The sequence below is a fragment of the Engraulis encrasicolus genome, chromosome 7 (genome assembly GCF_034702125.1).
Source record: "Engraulis encrasicolus isolate BLACKSEA-1 chromosome 7, IST_EnEncr_1.0, whole genome shotgun sequence".
Taxonomy (NCBI): Eukaryota; Metazoa; Chordata; class Actinopteri; order Clupeiformes; family Engraulidae; genus Engraulis; species Engraulis encrasicolus.
Window position 1 is genome coordinate 4,313,113 of NC_085863.1, and position 19,464 is coordinate 4,332,576.

The 19,464-nt window shown below is 43.9% G+C and overlaps 1 protein-coding gene across 1 annotated transcript in view; it reads left to right on the forward strand.

The window, feature by feature from the left end:
- Positions 1-15,497, forward strand: part of wdr44 (WD repeat domain 44) — a 29,833-nt gene extending 14,336 nt beyond the window's left edge. The window contains exons 9-20 of the mRNA XM_063204185.1: positions 1,377-1,460; positions 3,021-3,279; positions 5,476-5,614; positions 6,204-6,268; positions 8,332-8,451; positions 10,279-10,401; positions 10,659-10,850; positions 11,109-11,210; positions 11,550-11,665; positions 12,193-12,320; positions 14,415-14,552; positions 15,361-15,497. Of these exons, the coding sequence (XP_063060255.1) occupies positions 1,377-1,460; positions 3,021-3,279; positions 5,476-5,614; positions 6,204-6,268; positions 8,332-8,451; positions 10,279-10,401; positions 10,659-10,850; positions 11,109-11,210; positions 11,550-11,665; positions 12,193-12,320; positions 14,415-14,552; positions 15,361-15,449 (1,555 nt within the window). The 3' untranslated portion in view covers positions 15,450-15,497. The remainder of the gene's footprint in view (positions 1-1,376; positions 1,461-3,020; positions 3,280-5,475; positions 5,615-6,203; positions 6,269-8,331; positions 8,452-10,278; positions 10,402-10,658; positions 10,851-11,108; positions 11,211-11,549; positions 11,666-12,192; positions 12,321-14,414; positions 14,553-15,360) is intronic.
- Positions 15,498-19,464: the final 3,967 nt, after the last annotated feature.

Here is a 19,464-nt window from a genome sequence, read left to right on the forward strand (position 1 = left end):
CGCTTCCAGACACACATTTCGCTACAAAAACTCAACAAGGGGCGAAAACACCGCAGGAATGAAATGTCTTTGCAATCACACTGATACCACAACCACAGGTGGTGCAAAGATGTGCTCTTCTTGCAGACTCCCTACCCCAACTGCAACATGTTCTCATGACCAACGTAGATGCACAGGGTCTTACTTAGACACGCACAGAATCTTCGTTGGAAGGTTTGGGTTCACGCCCGATTTTCCACGGCTATCAGCCAATCAGAGTCAAGAACCGGACTGCACAGTGTTAGATAGTAGTGGTAGATGAGAGTAGTTTCACATTTTATACATTTTATACGTATATCTTTTCCTTATTGATAGAAGTCTAGTGATTAGTAGTAGATAAGAGTAGTTTCACATTCTATACGTTTTATATCTTTTCCATATGGAAGCACAGCAGGAGGAGGAACCGCGAGCACAGCCCGTAAGCACGCACGCACTCACTCACTCACGCACTCATGTACGCACGCACTCACTCACGCACTCGCGCACTCGCGCACTCGCGCACTCGCGCACTCGCGCACTCACGCACTCATGCACTCATGCACTCATGCACGCACTCACTCACTCACTCACGCACTCACTCACGCACTCACTCACGCACTCACTCACGCACTCACTCACGCACTCACTCACTCACGCACTCACTCACGCACTCACTCACGCACTCACTCACGCACTCACGCACTCACTCACGCACGCACGCACGCACGCACGCACGCACGCACGCACGCACGCACGCACGCACGCACGCACTCACGCACGCACGCACGCACGCACGCACGCACGCACGCACGCACGCACGCACGCACGCACGCACGCTATGGCACACACTCGAACTCACGCAAGCACGCATACACACACACACACACACCATACCACAATATACAGACCCTCACACAGTACATTAGAAGAAGAACCAAAGACCACACACACACACACACACACACACACACACACACACACACACACACACACACACACACACACACACACACACACACACACACACACACACACACACGCACACACACAGTTGTGGAGTGTTTGTTCACACTTCCGATAGTGCTACATGGTTGTGAGTGATTATGATGACTTTTTAATTCATATAATTCATATAATTTGACAGCACACTACAGACACACACTAGACCTTCCTCTTGTATATCAGGGCAATGAGTAAGCCAGTGTAGGACCACAATGGGAATAGCTTAAGTGTCATCTCTGTCTATTCCTTTAATGTGCATATGACACAGGTAACTGTTCCATGTTGTACGTTAATAATGGTTGAATAAAATCAAATCGGTGAAATAAATAAATCCATATGTCTCGTGTCCCACGCAGGAATGATGCTGCCCAGTCGGACGATGACGATAAGTCTGCAGCACCTCTTACGGACACAGACGGCGGAAAGCTGAAACAAAAAACGTAAGTGCTCAAGAGTGTCACGTGAGTGAGTATGTCAACTAAACTCATGGGGCACTGACTAGTGAGTTAGTACTGTAAGACGTTCCTGGGCAAGTCTATGAAGTCTGCCAAGTAATTAACTAAATACCTGGGTGAATTCAACAAAACTGACTTGATTATTAGTGATTAGTTAGTTAAGTACTTATATGTAAGTAAGTATGCATATATGTCTTAAAGTGATACTGTCCCATTTTTGGAAATAAGCTTATTTTACACCTCTCCTTGAGTTAAATAATAGGGTTTTACCGTTCTCCTGTACTTTCAACCGTTCTCTGGGTATGGCAGTGCAAATTTTACCTCCATGCTAGCAGTTACCATTGAGTCCTATGAGACCAGCTCACGGCTAACTGGTCTCATAGGACTCAATGTTAACTGTTAGCTTGGAGGTAAAATGTGCACTGCCATAACTAGAAAACGGTTGGAAGTACAGGAAAATGGTAAAAGCCTATTATTTAACTCAAGGGGAGGTGTAAAATAAGCTTATTTCCAAAAATGGGACAGTATCACTTTAAGTATCAAGGGTGATTTATGCCTCGAGATCAGCGTCCCTGCGTCGTGATGCAGTGAGCCGCGCAGTTAAAGGAGTGAAGCCCCCCCCATCACGCAGGTACTCTGGGGCACCTCCCCAAAATTGTGTCTCGACGCAGGGAGTGATGCAGACAGCGGCGGAGTGAAGGCTGAAAATAGGTCTCTGATTGGTCCTCTCGGCCAGCCTGCTCTATCCTCGAGTCGAAAACAAGCTACTTCCTTGTTCTAACCTTCGCCGGTCTACGGACTGTGAGCTCTTCATTAAATAAGTTGCCCGTGCTTTGTCATTTCATTTATTTATTTACAAAAACCAAAGACAACACGTGCGCTTGCAAGTTACGACGCTGAAGTTATATTTGGGCAGTTGAACAGTGTTTCCGAGGTCTAGGAAACATTCCGCTTCGTCCTCGACAAATGAGCCACTTCTTTGTTCTAAACTACCACGGTGGCTGCCAGTGCGATCAAACATGTACGTGATATAAAGATTGAATGTTTCATTTTCATTGTCGTCGAGTCTGTGTAGCTAAAAAGCACGTCTTTACTCTTTGTATTGAAGGCAGTTTGAGCGTGGAATGACATCGCGCAGACCGTGCTTCAAAACAGGGCATAAATCAAAATTAACTGCATCATGGCTGCGACAAGCTCACTCTGTGGCACTGGAAGGAAGCAACCCGCCCTTAAGTCTGTGCTCCTCCTGTCCTGTGTTCACCACGCAGTTTAAGAAGTTCCTGGGCAAGTCTGTGAAGCGAGCCAAGTAATTATTAAGTAGTTAGTTAGTTAAGACAAGTACATATGTAAGTCAGTATGCATGTCTGTGCTCCTGTGTTCAGCACACAGTTTGAGAAGTTCCTGGGCAAGTGCTGCTACTGCTAGTACTTAAGTAAATTCCTGGTTTAATTCAACAAAACTGAAACTGAGCCCTTGGTGCACTGAGTTGTTAGTAAGTACATATACTATATTCGTAAGTATGCATATCTGTGCTTCTGTGTTCAGCATGCAGTTTAAGAAGTTCCTGGGCAAGTCTGTGAAGCGAGCCAAGCACCTGGCGGAGGAGTACGGTGAGAAGGCGGTGAACAAGGTGAAGAGCGTTCGCGACGAGGTCTTCCACAACGACCAGGACGACCCCTCGTCCAGCGACGACGAGGGCATGCCCTACACGCGGCCCGCCAAGTTCAAGGCGGCCCACAGCTTCAAGGGGCCCTTCGACTTCGACCAGATCAAAGTGGTGCAGGACCTGAGCGGAGAACACATGGTGAGAGAGAGGGAGAGACTTTGACTTAAAAAGGTTTTATTACAGATTCATGTAGCTAATACACGTAGCTCCCTAACAAGTGCGTTTTAAAAAGAAAAAATAATTAAATAAATAAATAAACGAAAAAGACACATCTATGCATTCCATCATACTAAGTGTATAGTCACCCCAACAAATGACAGAGGTCTCCACCTCTGGCAGTACACAAGGCACTATTTTGGCCCCATGTACTCTCAAAAGAAACAAGAGAGACAGAGAGGGTAGAAGGAGAGAGACAGACAGAGACTTGGGATGGATTGGTAGATTAGATATCCTGTTTAGTAGTCTAGCCTTGTGACCAGGAGAGATTAAGCGTAGGCAGTGACACAAAAAATAAGGGTGAATAATTAAGGGTATTTATTTAACTAAAATTAAGTGAAAAATATGTACATGCAAAGGGTGCAAGTAAAGTAAAAACAAACATACAAAAAGTAAGCTCATGGTGAGTGAGACGGAGTGAAAACAAGAGAGAGAGAGAGAGAGCAAAAGAGGCAGACGGATAGAAAGGGAGAAACAGCCAGAGACAGACAGAGAATAGACAGAGATTTGGGATGGATGGGCAGATATTTTGTTGCTTGTGGTGATGGAGATGTAGCGATGCCGACCTTAACAAAGTAATAAATTGTGTAGTAGTTGAGGAAAAAAATCTTTTGAGGAGAGGTCAGCCCAATGCCCTGAGTTTTGAGCCGGAAAAAGAAGCTGTTTCTTTATAAAAACCATAGTTCTTATTGGATTTTGTCACTCAATGTACAGACTGAGGACAGCTATGTCATTTATATAAGTATGTGAATTATTTTTAAAATCAATACAACAAATGTCAAAAAACAAAAACAAAATAAAGCCGTTGCTGAGACAAACCAAGAAATGCAGATGAGATGAACAAATGAGGAAGTTGTCACAGTACATTCAGTCATTCAGTAAATCTCAGAACGGGTTGCAACTAGATAACATTAAGCCCCCTCTCCTTGATGTTGCTCTCTGTTCTCATGATTATCAAATCCCTGCAAAAGGTCAAATCTTGTATAGAACCCCAGGCAGGCTGATGGATAGTCATTTTGTATTCCTCACATTTTGGAAGAAATGCATCAACAGTTGGGTCATTCATACCCAGTCTCTTTCTTGTGGCTTTGCAGCCCATGTAATCTTTGTTAAGGTCCAAAATCTTGTCCCTGATATGATTTGACCGCTCTTTGGTCTTTCCCATGCTGGTGAGGTTGGGGTGTGACTGATTCACTCATACTATGGACTGATTCTGCTGATTCAATGTGTCTTTTATGCATGTTAGTATGTGCAGATAAGGCTTGTACGAAATTCCGAATGGAAAGAATTTCAATTCAAAATAATGCCATAATAGGAACACTAGGTGGTGCCATTACCATTAATTTGTTTGAATTTAATCCACACCACCCACTGAAAGTACATAGAACACCACCACCTAGTGTTCGTATATACTTTGAATTGAAATTCTTTCCATTCGGAATTTCGTACAAGCCTGGTACAGGTGTCTTTAATTCAGATTACAAGTTGATCGGAAGTGCCCATCTGGTCTGTGGGCCCGGAATTGTTATCAGTTGGCAGGGGATCAAATACTTATTTTGCTCGATGAAATGGAAATAAATTAATATATATTCTCTTAAGTTAATTTCTGGATTTTCTTATTGATATTCTGTCTCTCCATATTAGAATACATATTATCATAACATTTATTGACTGATCATGTCTTTGTTAGTAGGCAAACCAAAAAAATCAGCAAGGGATCAAATAGTTATTGGACTCACTGTATGTGAATTATTTTGAAAATCAATACAACAAATATCAAAAAACAAAAACAAAATAAAGCTGTTGCTGAGGCAAACCAAGAAATGCAGATGAGATGAACAAATGAGGAAGTTGTCACTGTACATTCAGTAAATCTCAGAACTGGTTGCAATTAGAGAAAGTTAAGCCCTCTTCCCTTGATGTTGCTCTTGCGCAGGGTGCTGTATGGAAGAAAACTGAAAAATCCTTTTTTTCTTTCTTTCTTTCTTTCAGTCTGAAAGCTTGGCCATTAATAGAAGAGAAAAAATAGGATTTAAGTGTGCAGACATTTTTCTTTCATAGTTTTTGTTTGGCACCTTGTAATGGTGTGTGCGTGTGGTGTAATATGTTTAATTCCAGGGTGCCGTGTGGACCATGAAGTTCTCCCACTGTGGCCGCCTGCTGGCCACCGCAGGGCAGGACAACATGGTCCGGATCTGGGTACTCAAGAACGCCTTCGACTTCTTCAACAACATGAGGATCAAATACAACACGGAAGGTAATGACACAAATACACACACACATGCGCACACACATGCGCACACACACACACACACACACACACACACACACACACACACTGGAGACACAAATGGATCAGTACACACTGGCCACATATGGATACACACGTAAATAGTCATGCATGCACTCACCTCATCACACAAGTACAAGCATGTGCAGAACTGGATTTCCGTAGCAGTTGTCTAACTGAGTGTTCGGTGTGCAGAGAGTACAGTTTCACAGTTTTGTTCGAGAAAATTGTTTAAATGCTCTCTCTCTCTCTCTCTCTCTCTGCCTCTCTCTCTTTCTCTCTCTCTCTCTCTCTCTCTCTCTCTCTGTCTCTCTCTCCCCCCCCCCCCCCNCCCCCCGCCCCNCCTCTCTCTCTCTCTCTCTCTACCCTCTCCCTCCCTCTCTCTCTCTCTCTCTCTCTCTCCCTCCCCTCTCTCTCCCCTCTCTCTATCTCCCTCCCTCTCCCCCCCCTCTCTCTCTCCCTCCCTCTCCCTCTCTCCTTCTCTCTCTCTCTCTATCTCTCTCCCTCTCTCTCTCTCTCTATCTCTCCTCCTCTCTCTGTCCTCTTCCTCCTGAAGGTCGCGTGTCTCCTTCCCCATCTCAGGAGAGTTTGTGCTCCTCCAAGTCTGATACGGAGGGAGCGGTAAGTCTCATTCCTCAAATGCAAAGCGTAAACAATTCTAAGCCTCTTTGTCCTGCGAGCATTCCAATCCCGCACACCTCGGTGTCATTGCAATATTTGCACTCCCGTCCTCCCGTCCTCGGTCTGTGCTTGTGGCCTCGCGTTTCGTTAATGCCCCGCCTCCGTGGACAAAACAATAAAGGTTCCCTAGCCACAACAACTATTGGGGGGACTGTTCTTCATTCACCACCCCAATTAGCCTGGTAAACCAGCGCCACCTGCTGGGCGCCGAACTTCTTCAGCTGCGAGTGGGTCTGAGCTCGGATCGTTTTGAGAACGTTTTGAACACTGTGCCCTGAGTCTGGCAAAATCAATTCCAACGCAGAGATTTGTTTTGAATCAAAGCGGGCAGGGTTTTGAGGGAGTGACGGCGAAGCTTGCAACACCGTTGGGAAAGCACATCAACGGCAAAGATCGCCGATTGGTCAGAGCGCCGGCACGGTTTGAAAAAACAACAGGTTGTTCTCATCAGCAATCGTCCGAGGTATCGTTCATCGGGGCCAGACTAAATTACTCCGGTCTCACATTTAGGCTGGTTTATCAGGCTACATCCCAATAGCATATGAGAACATTAGATGACATTAGAGTTGTGCTTTTGCGAGAGATTGAGATACACTTCTGTCCTCAGTGACGTCATCACAAGTCCACAAGCAGACAAGTGAGCGAGGGAGGATGGGAGTTAGCATATTAGAAAGCACCCCTCCTCAACACAGGCTGCTGAACTGTTGTGGTAGCTATCACTTCTGGGTTATGGAGCGGATTTGACTATGCAGTAAGAAATTAGAAGATTATTACAACTGAAGTAGCCTGCTTGAAACGGGAGTTGGGAAGGAAATGAAATTTGAATGCAGTAATTTGATTCTGCTATTTGCTGTATTTCCTGCATCCTGTTCCTCTCGTTTCATTTTACCAGATGCTTCTATCCAAAGCAACTTAAAACAGGAGACGTAATCAGTAAGATACTATGTGTGCTACGCTATATTTGTCATTTCACAAACAGGTGTCATGTAGTTCTAGCAGATGCTTCTATCTAAGCAACTTATAAGAGGGGAGACATACTTAGTAAGAATGTGTGCTATGTTATTTTTGTCATTTCAGATGACATTTTCTTTCAGCAGATGCTTCTATCTAAAAACAGCTTGCAACAGGTGACATAATCAATGAGAGACAATGTGGCAGGGGGGCTCTAAATGAACACCTGCAAACCGGCCAAATGCTGCTGACATGTCAGTTTGGCTGGTAGAAAAGACAGACTTACTACACTAGCCACTTTGACCCATTAGTGCAGTGTGTGTGATTAGCATCTACTAGCCATTTTGTCTGGGGATGAAAAAAGTGAATTTAGAGCCCTGCAAACAGGGCTTGGCATTAACTTTTCACCCCCCGGCCTTTGTGGCTAGTGGTTTTCCCGAGTCACTAGCCATTCAGGTATTCCACCGATTTTATATATATATTTTCCTTTTTCTTTATCATGATAGTGGACGTCTAACCTCAGAAAATGAGGTGCTAAGCAAGATGAGTGTATCTTTCTACATGGAACTATATCAATAGAAACTGAGTTACTGAGCTTTTTTGTGAACTTAAATGCAAACAATTGATACAGAAGGGGCGAAGAATAGAACATAGGCTATGATGGGTATGTCACACCAAGGAATAAACTGCCAGCCAAATTGGCTAGTGACAATGAAAGCATTATTAGCCACTGCCAAGTTTTACCAGCATTTGGACGGTTGGCTTGTGCCAGTGTCAAGCCCTGCAAAGTGTGTTGTGTTCTGTCTGTCATATCCCAGATGGCTATGGTGTGTCAGAACAGAAGACCTGGGCATGGCATTAGTTCTAGCAGATGCTTCTATCTAAGGAAGTTATAACAGGGGACATACTTAGTAAGAATGTGTGCTATGTTATTTTTGTCATTCCAGATGACATTTACAGTAGTTTTAGCATATGCCTCTATCTAAAGCAAGAGGGGACGTAGTCGGCACGCTACAATGAGTGTTGTGATCTCTCTCCGTGTCATTTTCTAGATGGGCTGCGGGGTGCCAGAGGACCCAGACATGGAGGACCGTAACGCCCCCTTCCGGCAGGTTCCCTTCTGTAAATACAAGGGACACACCGCCGATCTGCTGGACCTGTCCTGGTCGAAGGTCAGTGCTGCCTGAACCATAATAATGACATCACATTACATCACTTATACTAAGACGCTGGTTCAGGAGTAAACCAAGTGAAGTTAAAGTGATACTGTCCCATTTTTGGAAATAAGCTTATTTTACGCCTCCCCTTGAGTTAAATAATAGGGTTTTACCGTTCTCCTGTACTTTCAACCATTCTCTAGGTATGGCAGTGCAGATTTTACCTCCATGCTAGCAGTTAACATTGAGTCCTATGAGACCAGTTCGTGGCTAACTGGTCTCATAGGACTCAATGTTAACTGTTAGCTTGGAGGTGAAATGTGCACTGCCATAACTAGAAAACGGTTGGAAGTACAGGAGAACGGTAAAAGCCTATTATTTAACTCAAGGGGAGCTGTAACATAAGCTTATTTCCAAAAACGGGACAGTATCACTTTAAGAGTTAAATCATCTAATAGAAGAGCCTGTGGGTGGATCGAAACATTGCCTGATTGCATAATGAAATAAACTTTATATATTTGTGGAGCTCATGGTGTGTGGACCACTCCATCCCACGCTTTCGTCTGGCACCTGTATAATTGTTTTGTGGATGTGCGCACCCCAACCTCCAGACCCCTGAACCGTACTAATGACACCACATTACATCACAGTACATTACCCTCAGATGACACTTTAATGTGGTCCCTGGTCCCTGGAGCAAGGTGAGGTGGGGTGTGCTCTGCCCAGGAGCGCTGTAGTTATGGATGAAGGACAGTGTAGGGCGCCCCCCCCCCCTCGCACACACATAATTACTGCTAAATATTAGAATAACGCTGCGCAATGTAATTACATGCCACAAAGGTCTTTTTCCACAGTGCATAAATCAATACATTACAGTACATTGCACTTTGTCCGACACTTTTATCCCAAAACGATTTAGCTAGTTAGATACAGGGGTACAGTCCCTTGAGCATGGGTGGAGAGCCTATGGCCTGGCCCTGTCTTATCCAGCCCCCAATAGCATTTCAATGTTGTGTAGTTTCACATGAAATATGACATGTTTAGTAAAGCAATCTTAGCAATTACAGTGGCAACACAATTCATTTAAGTTAAGGCCTTACTTTTTATTTTTTGTGAAGCACATTTCAACTGCATCTGTGTATGTCTGAAATGCACTATACAAATACATTGCCTTGCCCTACATTGCCTTGCCTTACACTAGTTCAGTGTTACCCAAAAGGGGTACGCGAGCGCACTGCAGGGGGTACGTGGGGGAAAAAAGTTGATAACTGCAAATGTATGGAACACACACAGTCACATTGGGATGGAGGAATGGATATGAGCAGGAGTGGGGGAGGACTCCTGTTATGACAACAAGTCCGACAGGCGGACAAAGACGCGTCCACTTGTTGCTTATTCGGTGCATGATAACTTCGTAGGGAAACTTAATATTCTCACCTTTCCTAACATTTACTTCACAAAAAAAGGCGGCGAAGATCGCATTTTGGCCGATTTAAAGAATGCGTTTTTCAGACGGACAGACCGATGGACTGATGGACGGACATACCCTCTTATAGAGATGCTAGGATGCATCTAAAAAGGCTAGGGTACTCAAGACAGAAAAGGTTGGGAAACATGGCACCGGTTGATTCCTTGTCGTTGTTGACTCGTGTGTCTTTTCCCTCTGCCCTGCTCTAGAACTACCTAAAAAGGCTTAGGGTATTCCAGTTGATTCCCCATCTTGTTGACTCGTGTGTCTTTTGTCTCTGCCCTGGTCCAGAACTATCTAAAAAGGCTTAGGGTATTCCGGTTGATTCCTTATCGTTGTTGACTCGTGTGTCTTTTCCCTCTGCCCTGCTCTAGAACTACTTTCTGTTATCCTCCTCTATGGATAAGACGGTGCGGCTCTGGCACATATCCAGACGAGAATGCCTCTGCTGCTTCCAGCACATAGACTTTGTCACCGCCATCGCATTTCACCCCAGGGTAAGAGCTTGTGTGTTTGAGCGTTTTTGAGTCTTTGTAAGTGTTGGCGTGTTTGTTGGTCTGCAAGAGTATGTGTGCGTGTGTGCGTGCATGCGCGCGTGCGTGCGTACATGCGTGAGTTGGGTGCGTATGTGTGTGTTGATTTTGCTGATTTTGCTGTGTGTGTGTGTGCATACTGTGTGTGCACACTCATAGCACTCACCCGTTGTGCCTGTGCACTCTGTGATGGTGTCCTGTGTCCTGTCCGCTGTTACCAGGACGACCGCTACTTCCTGAGCGGCTCTCTAGACGGCAAGCTGCGGCTGTGGAATATTCCGGACAAGAAGGTGGCGCTGTGGAACGAGGTGGACGGCCAGACGCGCCTCATCACCGCCGCTAACTTCTGCCAGAACGGCAAATACGCCGTCATCGGCACCTACGACGGACGCTGCATCTTCTATGACACAGAGGTTAGTTAGTGACTATCCATCCACGCATGCACCGGCATTTTCACACTAAAATCCCCACTATTTAAGCCTGGTCTAAATTGCATTTTCACAGGTTTGCTGCTAGAAGTGTTTTCATGTAGGTCTGTTGTAGGTTTGGTCATCCTATTTGTTGTTAGTAATATGAATCAGACTATTTTAACGCTACTAATTGATTCATCATCTGAGAGGGCTGTGCAGTGTAGATTAATGTAAATGTGGATGCGGGCGCTTGTTTTGCAGAGATTAAAGTACCACACACAGATCCATGTGCGCTCTACGAGAGGGAGGAATCGCGTGGGCCGCAAGATCACGGGCATTGAGCCTCTACCAGGGGAGAACAAGGTGCGATGACCTCAAGACTGCTCTGTATCATTTAGAATATCTTACCTGTGTGTGATTATGTGTGTGCCAATGCTGATGTTAGTGGTCATTTCTATTTATTTGCATGACAAATTTAACTCAACCGGACCGGTATATTGACATGATTCATGCTTCAATGTTATGTATTGTATTTCCTCATAGTGGGGGCAAAAAAACCAGAACCTCTTCCGGTTTTAGCAGTTTTCTTAAAATTTGACCTCAGGACTTTTCTTCCATAATCGTCGCACATAGTAGTGTACTTGCCCAGAAGTAGTATGCTTTTTAATCGTCCTGTTTTTGTAATGTCTCATTTCTCTACAGATCCTGGTGACGTCCAATGACTCCCGTATTCGGCTGTATGATTTAAGGGATCTGTCCCTCTCTATGAAGTATAAGGGCTATGTCAACAGCAGCAGCCAGATCAAAGCCAGTTTTAGGTGAGATGACGATCATGAAGTTGAAGTTCAGATGTATACTTTAGTTTGTTTGTTTTTTTTAATGAAAATCCTACGGCATTTGTTAAGTTGTTTGTAATTAAATGAATTACACCGCACTCAGGGTAAAAAGGTGCCAAAAAAAAGGACCAAAAACTTGGCCAGTAGCTCTTTGAGTGCCATGGAAAACGAGTCTTTTCAGAATGAAAGACTTGATATCAAGTCGATTGCGTTTTTTATGGGGGGTGGGGCCTAACAACGTTGATCTGGTATGTTTGTTGTTCACATGTACAAAGAACTCAATTTTTTATGGCTCTTGAAAAATCAATCAAACGAAAAAAGCCTGGCAACCCCCTGGTCTGAATTTTAAAATGGCTGGCACTCAATGAATTAAAAGAGGGGGGGAAAGGATTTACGTGTGCAGACATTTTCCCTTCATAAAGCTGTTTGTAATAAAATGGCATTAGTATATTGTTTGTCATACGTATAGTGCCTGCTGTAAACGGCTGTTGCGTGTTCCCCGTCTGCAGCCATGACTACTCCTTCATCGTGAGTGGCTCGGAGGATAAGTACGTCTACATATGGAGCACCTACCATGACCTCAGCAAGTTCACCTCCGTCAGGAGAGACCGCAATGACTTCTGGGAAGGCATCAAAGGTGAGGGAACGCTCATGTCTAAAAGTGATTTTTTAATGAGTATTGTCATTAAGTGTTGTAGAAAGCCTTTAGTGTCATTACACGCAGAACAATTATATTTAAAGTCTCGAGGTGTTGTGAACAGTCATTGTGCTGTGTATAACAGAAATTAAAACATTTGACATTATTACAATGTTGTCATTTTTTGACAGTGTCATCATAAGCAGGGTCTCCGCGGATCCTTAAAAAGTCTTAAAAAGTCTTACTTTCAATATTTGTTTTTTAAGGTCTTATAAAGCCTTATATTTTGCCATTTTTGGAAGTGTGGTATTATATTTACTTAGGAGGTCTTATATTTCATCTGGGTAGCTTGAGTGTAAGAAAAAAAGTATTTTTCCCGCGCTATAAACACAATTTAACCGGCATACGTCCCTTATCAAGATGCGTTAAAGTACAAACTGACATGTGGCGCGCAGGCCTGCCATCACGCAGCGGGGGGCAGCAGCCACAGACCTGTGGCCGCAGCGTTTAGCCTACTTTAGCCATGTTCTAGTAGAAACTGACGAAAAAGTGGTTAGAACAGGCAAAATATGAACGTGAATCGAGATGGGAAGATGCAAGTAAAGTGTAATGTGGCTTGAGGACGAGAAATACAACAGTTGGGTATCCAAAGAAACGTCGGAATAGGTCGATGTAGGCCTGCAAGTAGTTTTTATTGTTATTATTTATTATTATTTTTTTAATTTATTTTTATTATCTTTTTAAAGATATTTTTGGGGTCTTTTTAGACTTTATTATGGACAGGACAGTATGAGAGGTAGACAGGAAGCGAATGGGGGGAGAGAGATGGGGAGGGGGCGGCAAATGACCCGGGCTGGGAATGGAACCCCGGTCAGCCGCATGGCAGGCGAGTGCCCTACCAGGTGGCCACAGCAGGGCCTGTTTTTAAGTCATAACTTGGCCCAATCAGCCCAATCTTTAGATCAGCGCCATGTCATGTTAACGTATTGTCAGTTTAAGTCTTACCATATTGCAAGTGTCTGAGTTCAGTAGGCCCTCATGTGTCCACTTCCTCCCTCATGTGTCCACTTCCTCCCTCATGTGTCCACTTCCTGTTCTAATGTGTCCACTTCCTGTTCTAATGTGTCCACTTCCTGTTCTAATGTGTCCACTTCCTGTTCTAATGTGTCCACTTCCTCCCTAATGTGTCCACTTCCTGTTCTAATGTGTCCACTTCCTGTTCTAATGTGTCCACTTCCTGTTCTAATGTGTCCACTTCCTGTTCTAATGTGTCCACTTCCTGTTCTAATGTGTCCACTTCCTCCCTAATGTGTCCACTTCCTGTTCTAATGTGTCCACTTCCTGTTCTAATGTGTCCACTTCCTGTTCTAATGTGTCCACTTCCTCCCTAATGTGTCCACTTCCTGTTCTAATGTGTCCACTTCCTGTTCTAATGTGTCCACTTCCTCCCTAATGTGTCCACTTCCTCCCTAATGTGTCCACTTCCTCCCTAATGTGTCCACTTCCTCCCTAATGTGTCCACTTCCTGTTCTAATGTGTCCACTTCCTGTTCTAATGTGTCCACTTCCTGTTCTAATGTGTCCACTTCCTCTATAATGTGTCCACTTCCTCTATAATGTGTCCACTTCCTGTTCTAATGTGTCCACTTCCTGTTCTAATGTGTCCACTTCCTGTTCTAATGTGTCCACTTCCTGTTCTAATGTGTCCACTTCCTCCCTAATGTGTCCACTTCCTGTTCTAATGTGTCCACTTCCTGTTCTAATGTGTCCACTTCCTGTTCTAATGTGTCCACTTCCTCCCTAATGTGTCCACTTCCTGTTCTAATGTGTCCACTTCCTGTTCTAATGTGTCCACTTCCTGTTCTAATGTGTCCACTTCCTGTTCTAATGTGTCCACTTCCTGTTCTAATGTGTCCACTTCCTCCCTAATGTGTCCACTTCCTGTTCTAATGTGTCCACTTCCTGTTCTAATGTGTCCACTTCCTCCTTAATGTGTCCACTTCCTGTTCTAATGTGTCCACTTCCTGTTCTAATGTGTCCACTTCCTCTATAATGTGTCCACTTCCTGTTCTAATGTGTCCATTTCCTCCCGTAGCCCATAATGCCGTGGTGACGTCGGCCATCTTTGCGCCGAACCCCGCTCTCATCGTGCCCCAGGAGCCGGGAAGCACCGAGAAGCCTGAACCAGAGGTCAAGCCCACCGACCCCGACGACTCAGAAACCATTCCATCAGGTGAGGGGGTGTGGCCACATTACATTACATTTCACTTGGCTGGTGCTTTAATCCAAAGCAGTTCAGAGATAGTACAGGGTATTGGTTACAGTCCCTGGAGCAATGTGGGGATAGTTACCTTGCTCAGGAGCACTTCAGACATGGGCGGAGGTGTAGGGAGAGGTCAGGGGGGATTCGAACCTACAACCTGCAGATTGAAAGACTAACTCCTTAACCACAAGGCCACAGCACAGCAGCTACATTAAACTTACAAAACTAAGGTACTAAGGTAAGGTAACTATTTATCTAAGTAAGTAACTAACTATGTAGCTAACTATGATTGTTTTGGTATTATTTGGATTTCACAACTTCATATTTCAGCTGTTATTGCCTATTCTTGTAGGATCATTAAAGGGGTATGCCACTATTTTGGGGCTTAATACAGTTAAAATTGTTGGCTGAGGTTTATAAAGGTCGTAAAGTGTATTATTTTTCATGTAAGCCGTTTTCTTGCTTTAAGACAAGTTAAAAGAGGAAGCATGTCGCTAAGCAAGTGAAAGTCAATGGATCCATGTAGCATGCTACATGCTACACGGATCCATTGACTTTCACTAGCTTAGCGACATATTTCCTCTTTTAACTTTTCTCAAAGCAAGACAAAATAAGACTATTTACCACCTTAATAAACTCCAGCCAACGATTTTCACTGTATTAAGCCCCAAAATAGTGGCATACCCCTTTAATGTTGTCTGCAAACCCATCCCTGTCCTTTTCAGTCTGATAAATGAATGTCTCTGTCTCTGTTTTGGTTCTTCTTTGTCCCCTTCAGGAGCCCTTAAAACCGACCACAGTGAAGTTCTCCTCTCGGCAGACTTCACTGGCGCCATTAAAGTTTTCATCAACGTCAAGAAATACTGACGCGCCTCCTCGTCCTCTTCTACAGAAGTACTGAAGCTCCTCCTCCTCAGGAGTACTGACGCGCCTCCTCCTCCTCTTCCTCCTCCTCAGGAGTACTGACGCGCCTCCTCCTCCTCTTCCTTGTCCTCCTCCTCCTCCTCCTCAGGAGTACTGACGCGCCTCCTCCTCCTCCTCCTCCTCCTCCTCCTCCTCAGGAGTACTGACGCGCCTCCTCTACTCTACTGTATTGCCTTACACAGCACTTTCCCTCTCCTGCTGACCGTCCCGTCACATATGACATGAGGTTAATGTTTAAGACGGTTCTCCAGCCTTCTCCACCCCAACAAACAGGACACGAGATGCCTCTCTTGCTGGTTCCCTCCAACCACCAACCGCACGTACAGTACATGTCTCAGACGGTTTCTCCAACCAAAAGCAACAGGTCAAATGCTTACTGGTAGCCTTCAATCACCAGTGGCACGTACGGTAAATGTCTAAGACGATTACAACCAATACAGTTACTTACAACTAATATGGTTAACAAAAACACCACAAACACAACTGGAAGTGAGGTACAGAATGACTGGTTCCCTACAACCACTAATCATACACATGGCAAGTGTCCAAACGGTTTTTCCACCTCACAAACAGGAAGTGAGGTACAGAATGCCAACGGTAAAATGTTAAAGGACAGTTTTCTAGTTCAAGAAGGTATAGTAGGCCTGCACACTGCAGATCTGCAGACAACTGCAGCTCCAAAAAATACAGTTTATTCAATAAAATCAGGAATGCTTGATCCAAACGTTGCTCTTTTATTTAATAAACTTTATTTTTTGGAGCTTATTCTGCGGTGTGCAGACCTGTCTTCTTGAATTGTCTGACACTTTCGTCTGGCACCTGCAAGAAGTGACTTTTGATGTGCGCACCCCTACCCAAAACAAGGACGTTTTCTAACCCCATCAAAAAAAAAAAACCTTAACACAAAGTGTGGATCCGAATGCCAATTGCTGCCCTCCAAACACACAGTAAAGATAAAGAGTGCGTTGCAATATGCCACCTTGCCTCCTCCACTTCTGCTTGTTTCCTTGTACCAGGAAGTAATATGTCATGATGACATCACTGACAACAGCATTATATTTCAATATCTTGCAAAAGCTCAATTGTAGAGTCTTTTTCTCATTTGCAATTGGGATGGTGAATGAAAAGCAGTCCCTCAAAAGTTGTTGTGGCTAGGCTGACAGCTGGGAAACTTTATCGTTTTCTCCACGGAGGAGGGGCCAGGAGGCGGGACGAGGAGACAAGTGCAAGTGGAGGAGGCAAGGTCGCATATTGCAACGCACTCATTGTCTCCTCACCAGTGCCCTCCAACCAGAGAGAGCTCTGGACAGGAAGACTAACGGTTCACAAAGAAAAATGCTGTGTGGATTATTCTACACTGTAGAACCAAGACCTCTGGACTTGAGACTTACACCCCATGGACTTGCGGGATAGTGGGAGAGTTGAAGGGTGATTCTAAGTGAGCATGAGAGATGTTTCACTTGACGCCACCCCAACAGCAACCGCAACCTTGCCTTTCTTTCTTTATTCTTATTCTTTTTAATGAAACATGAAACACTTTATTTGCTTGTTTTGGAGATGTGAGATGTCCGCACAGAGCGAAAGATGACGAGTTAACAGATAATAGTATATAATAAAATGGGTAACACTTTACTTGACGCCGGTGTCATACGCATGTCATTACAGTGTTATAGTAGTGTCATGACACAGTCATAGATACATTGTTCTCTTTGCCATAACTGAATGTCACTTAAGGCCAACAGTCATAAAATGGTTATGACATGGACATAATGTTTATGACATCCGCCATTATTATGACACTGTAATGACATGCTTATGACACCAGAGTCAAGTTAAGTGTTACCATAAAATGAAACGATGATGACCCTGGTTAGATGACGCCATTCCCCTGGATGATTGATAACCCTGTAAGATATGAATTATCGTTTTGCAGCATCACAGTGAATGAGGTGATTTTGTTCCATGTGTAAAACTGACCCCTATATTATAAAAAAGATGATTATTTGCTCTTGATGCTTTTTTGTTTTTGTTTTAATGTCTATGCTGTCTCTTCAAGTCACATAAGATTATTAATGTCATGCTAATTGTACGGTTCAAATTTACAACTAATTCAGATCATTTCCGTTACTTATTCTCTTATTTGTGTATTTGTCTGTTATTTTATGTGTTGTAAAAAAAACAACAATAAATTGAACCTCTTTTCTAACAGTTTACGATTCACTTAAAAACTATACCTTTATTATGAACAATAAAACTATCCTGGGGTCCGTATCTCGAAAGCATCTTTGTTAACGATGTTAGCAAAGTCCTTCGTAAGAGCGACTCAACTCTCTCTCCAAAGCGACGCTCACCACTAAATCCAAGGGAATGGTAAGACGGTCTTAAGACTGTCTTAAGACGGTTAGCAACGACAAGAATCCAGAAACGGACCCCTGAATGATTAGCGAAAGTCATCCTGATGAGCAACATCTGGTCCCGTTGATGTTGATGGTTCTTCATTTGGTCCTGGTACTCAAAAGGAGATTCTTTATATCAGTATCAAAATATCAAAATTTGCCCGTTTTGTGCTTTCCAACCGAGAGTGTCCTGATTTGACAAGGAATGTTATAATCAAGTACTTATTTTGGCGTTTGGAAACCTTTACAACTTTCATCCAACATGCTTCTGTGGTTTATTTATTTGTTTTATTTCTCCTTTATTTTACTAGGGCAGTCACACTGAGGCAAATGCCTCTTTTCCTAGTTCTATGTTGAATTGAATGAATCCTCAGCCTTCATCACCCGAAAATATGCGGCCGAAAACGCAAAAAAAGACACTTTCGGTTTTCGTCCGAAAGCCAATTGAGTGGCCAAATCGGAGGCAGAATAGAAAATGAATTGAAATTGGAAATTTCAGTTCTACTCCAACATTTGAAGACTTCCAATAAACATTTATTTGTCACATTTATATGTCAAAACATTTATTGTAAACTGTAGATTTAAGCAATATTTAAAAATGGTAAAAACAACTTTTGATAACTCAATTGTAGTATTCGGTTTCGGTATTCGGCCAAGTGATTAATTATTATTCGGTTTCGGTTTCGGTCACAAATTTTCATTTCGGTGCACCTCTAATTTTCACCATGGCACTAGATCAGGGGTTCCCAAACTTTACTATGGCAAGCCCCCCCACATAGGCTACCGTTAGATTCTAGCCAAGGCCCCCCTGACACGGGCCATGCCACACTATTTTTTCGGTGCTGCCGCTAAACCCATTCAAGTACTACAGAAAACATCATATTTATAAACATTGTAAAGAAGAAAATGATCGGTCCTCCATCAGTCAACCCTTTTCCTGTCATGCGCAAACAGCATAGACATAGCCTACATATGTAGACAAATTTTTCTAAAGGCCCACAGTAGTCAAGGTGTGTAAGGCAGTTCCGAATTGGGATTGTTTGGATTACTTATTTTGCCAACATGCCGCGCCCCCCAGGGGTCGCCGGCCCCCACTTTGAAAACCACTGCACTAGATGAAGTGAAAGCCCAACTGGGAAACTACAACTCCCACTGTCATTGTGACACAGCACTCCACAGCACACAAGTGTTCAAGTGTGCACACTGCACACATAGGGTATTTCTCAAAGCCTAGTCCGCACACTTCCAAGTGTGCTCAGCCTAATCAGTCACGCCCAGTGATTGGATACTCCATAGAGTTCACCAAAGAGTATCCAATCACTGCGCGTGACTAATTAGGCTGAGCACACTTGGAAGTGTGCGCACTAGGTTTTGAGAAATACCCAATAGATGCTATCAGTCAAACCAAAGCTGTTTGATCATCATACACCAGTAGCTGTGGGAAAAGGGGGGAAGGTGCAGATGCTGTCCCCCAGTTTAACCAGTGATGTGATGTGTACACTCGTGACTGGAAATAAATACAGTACAGGCATTTCAGCATAAAGCAGATGAATCAATACGCT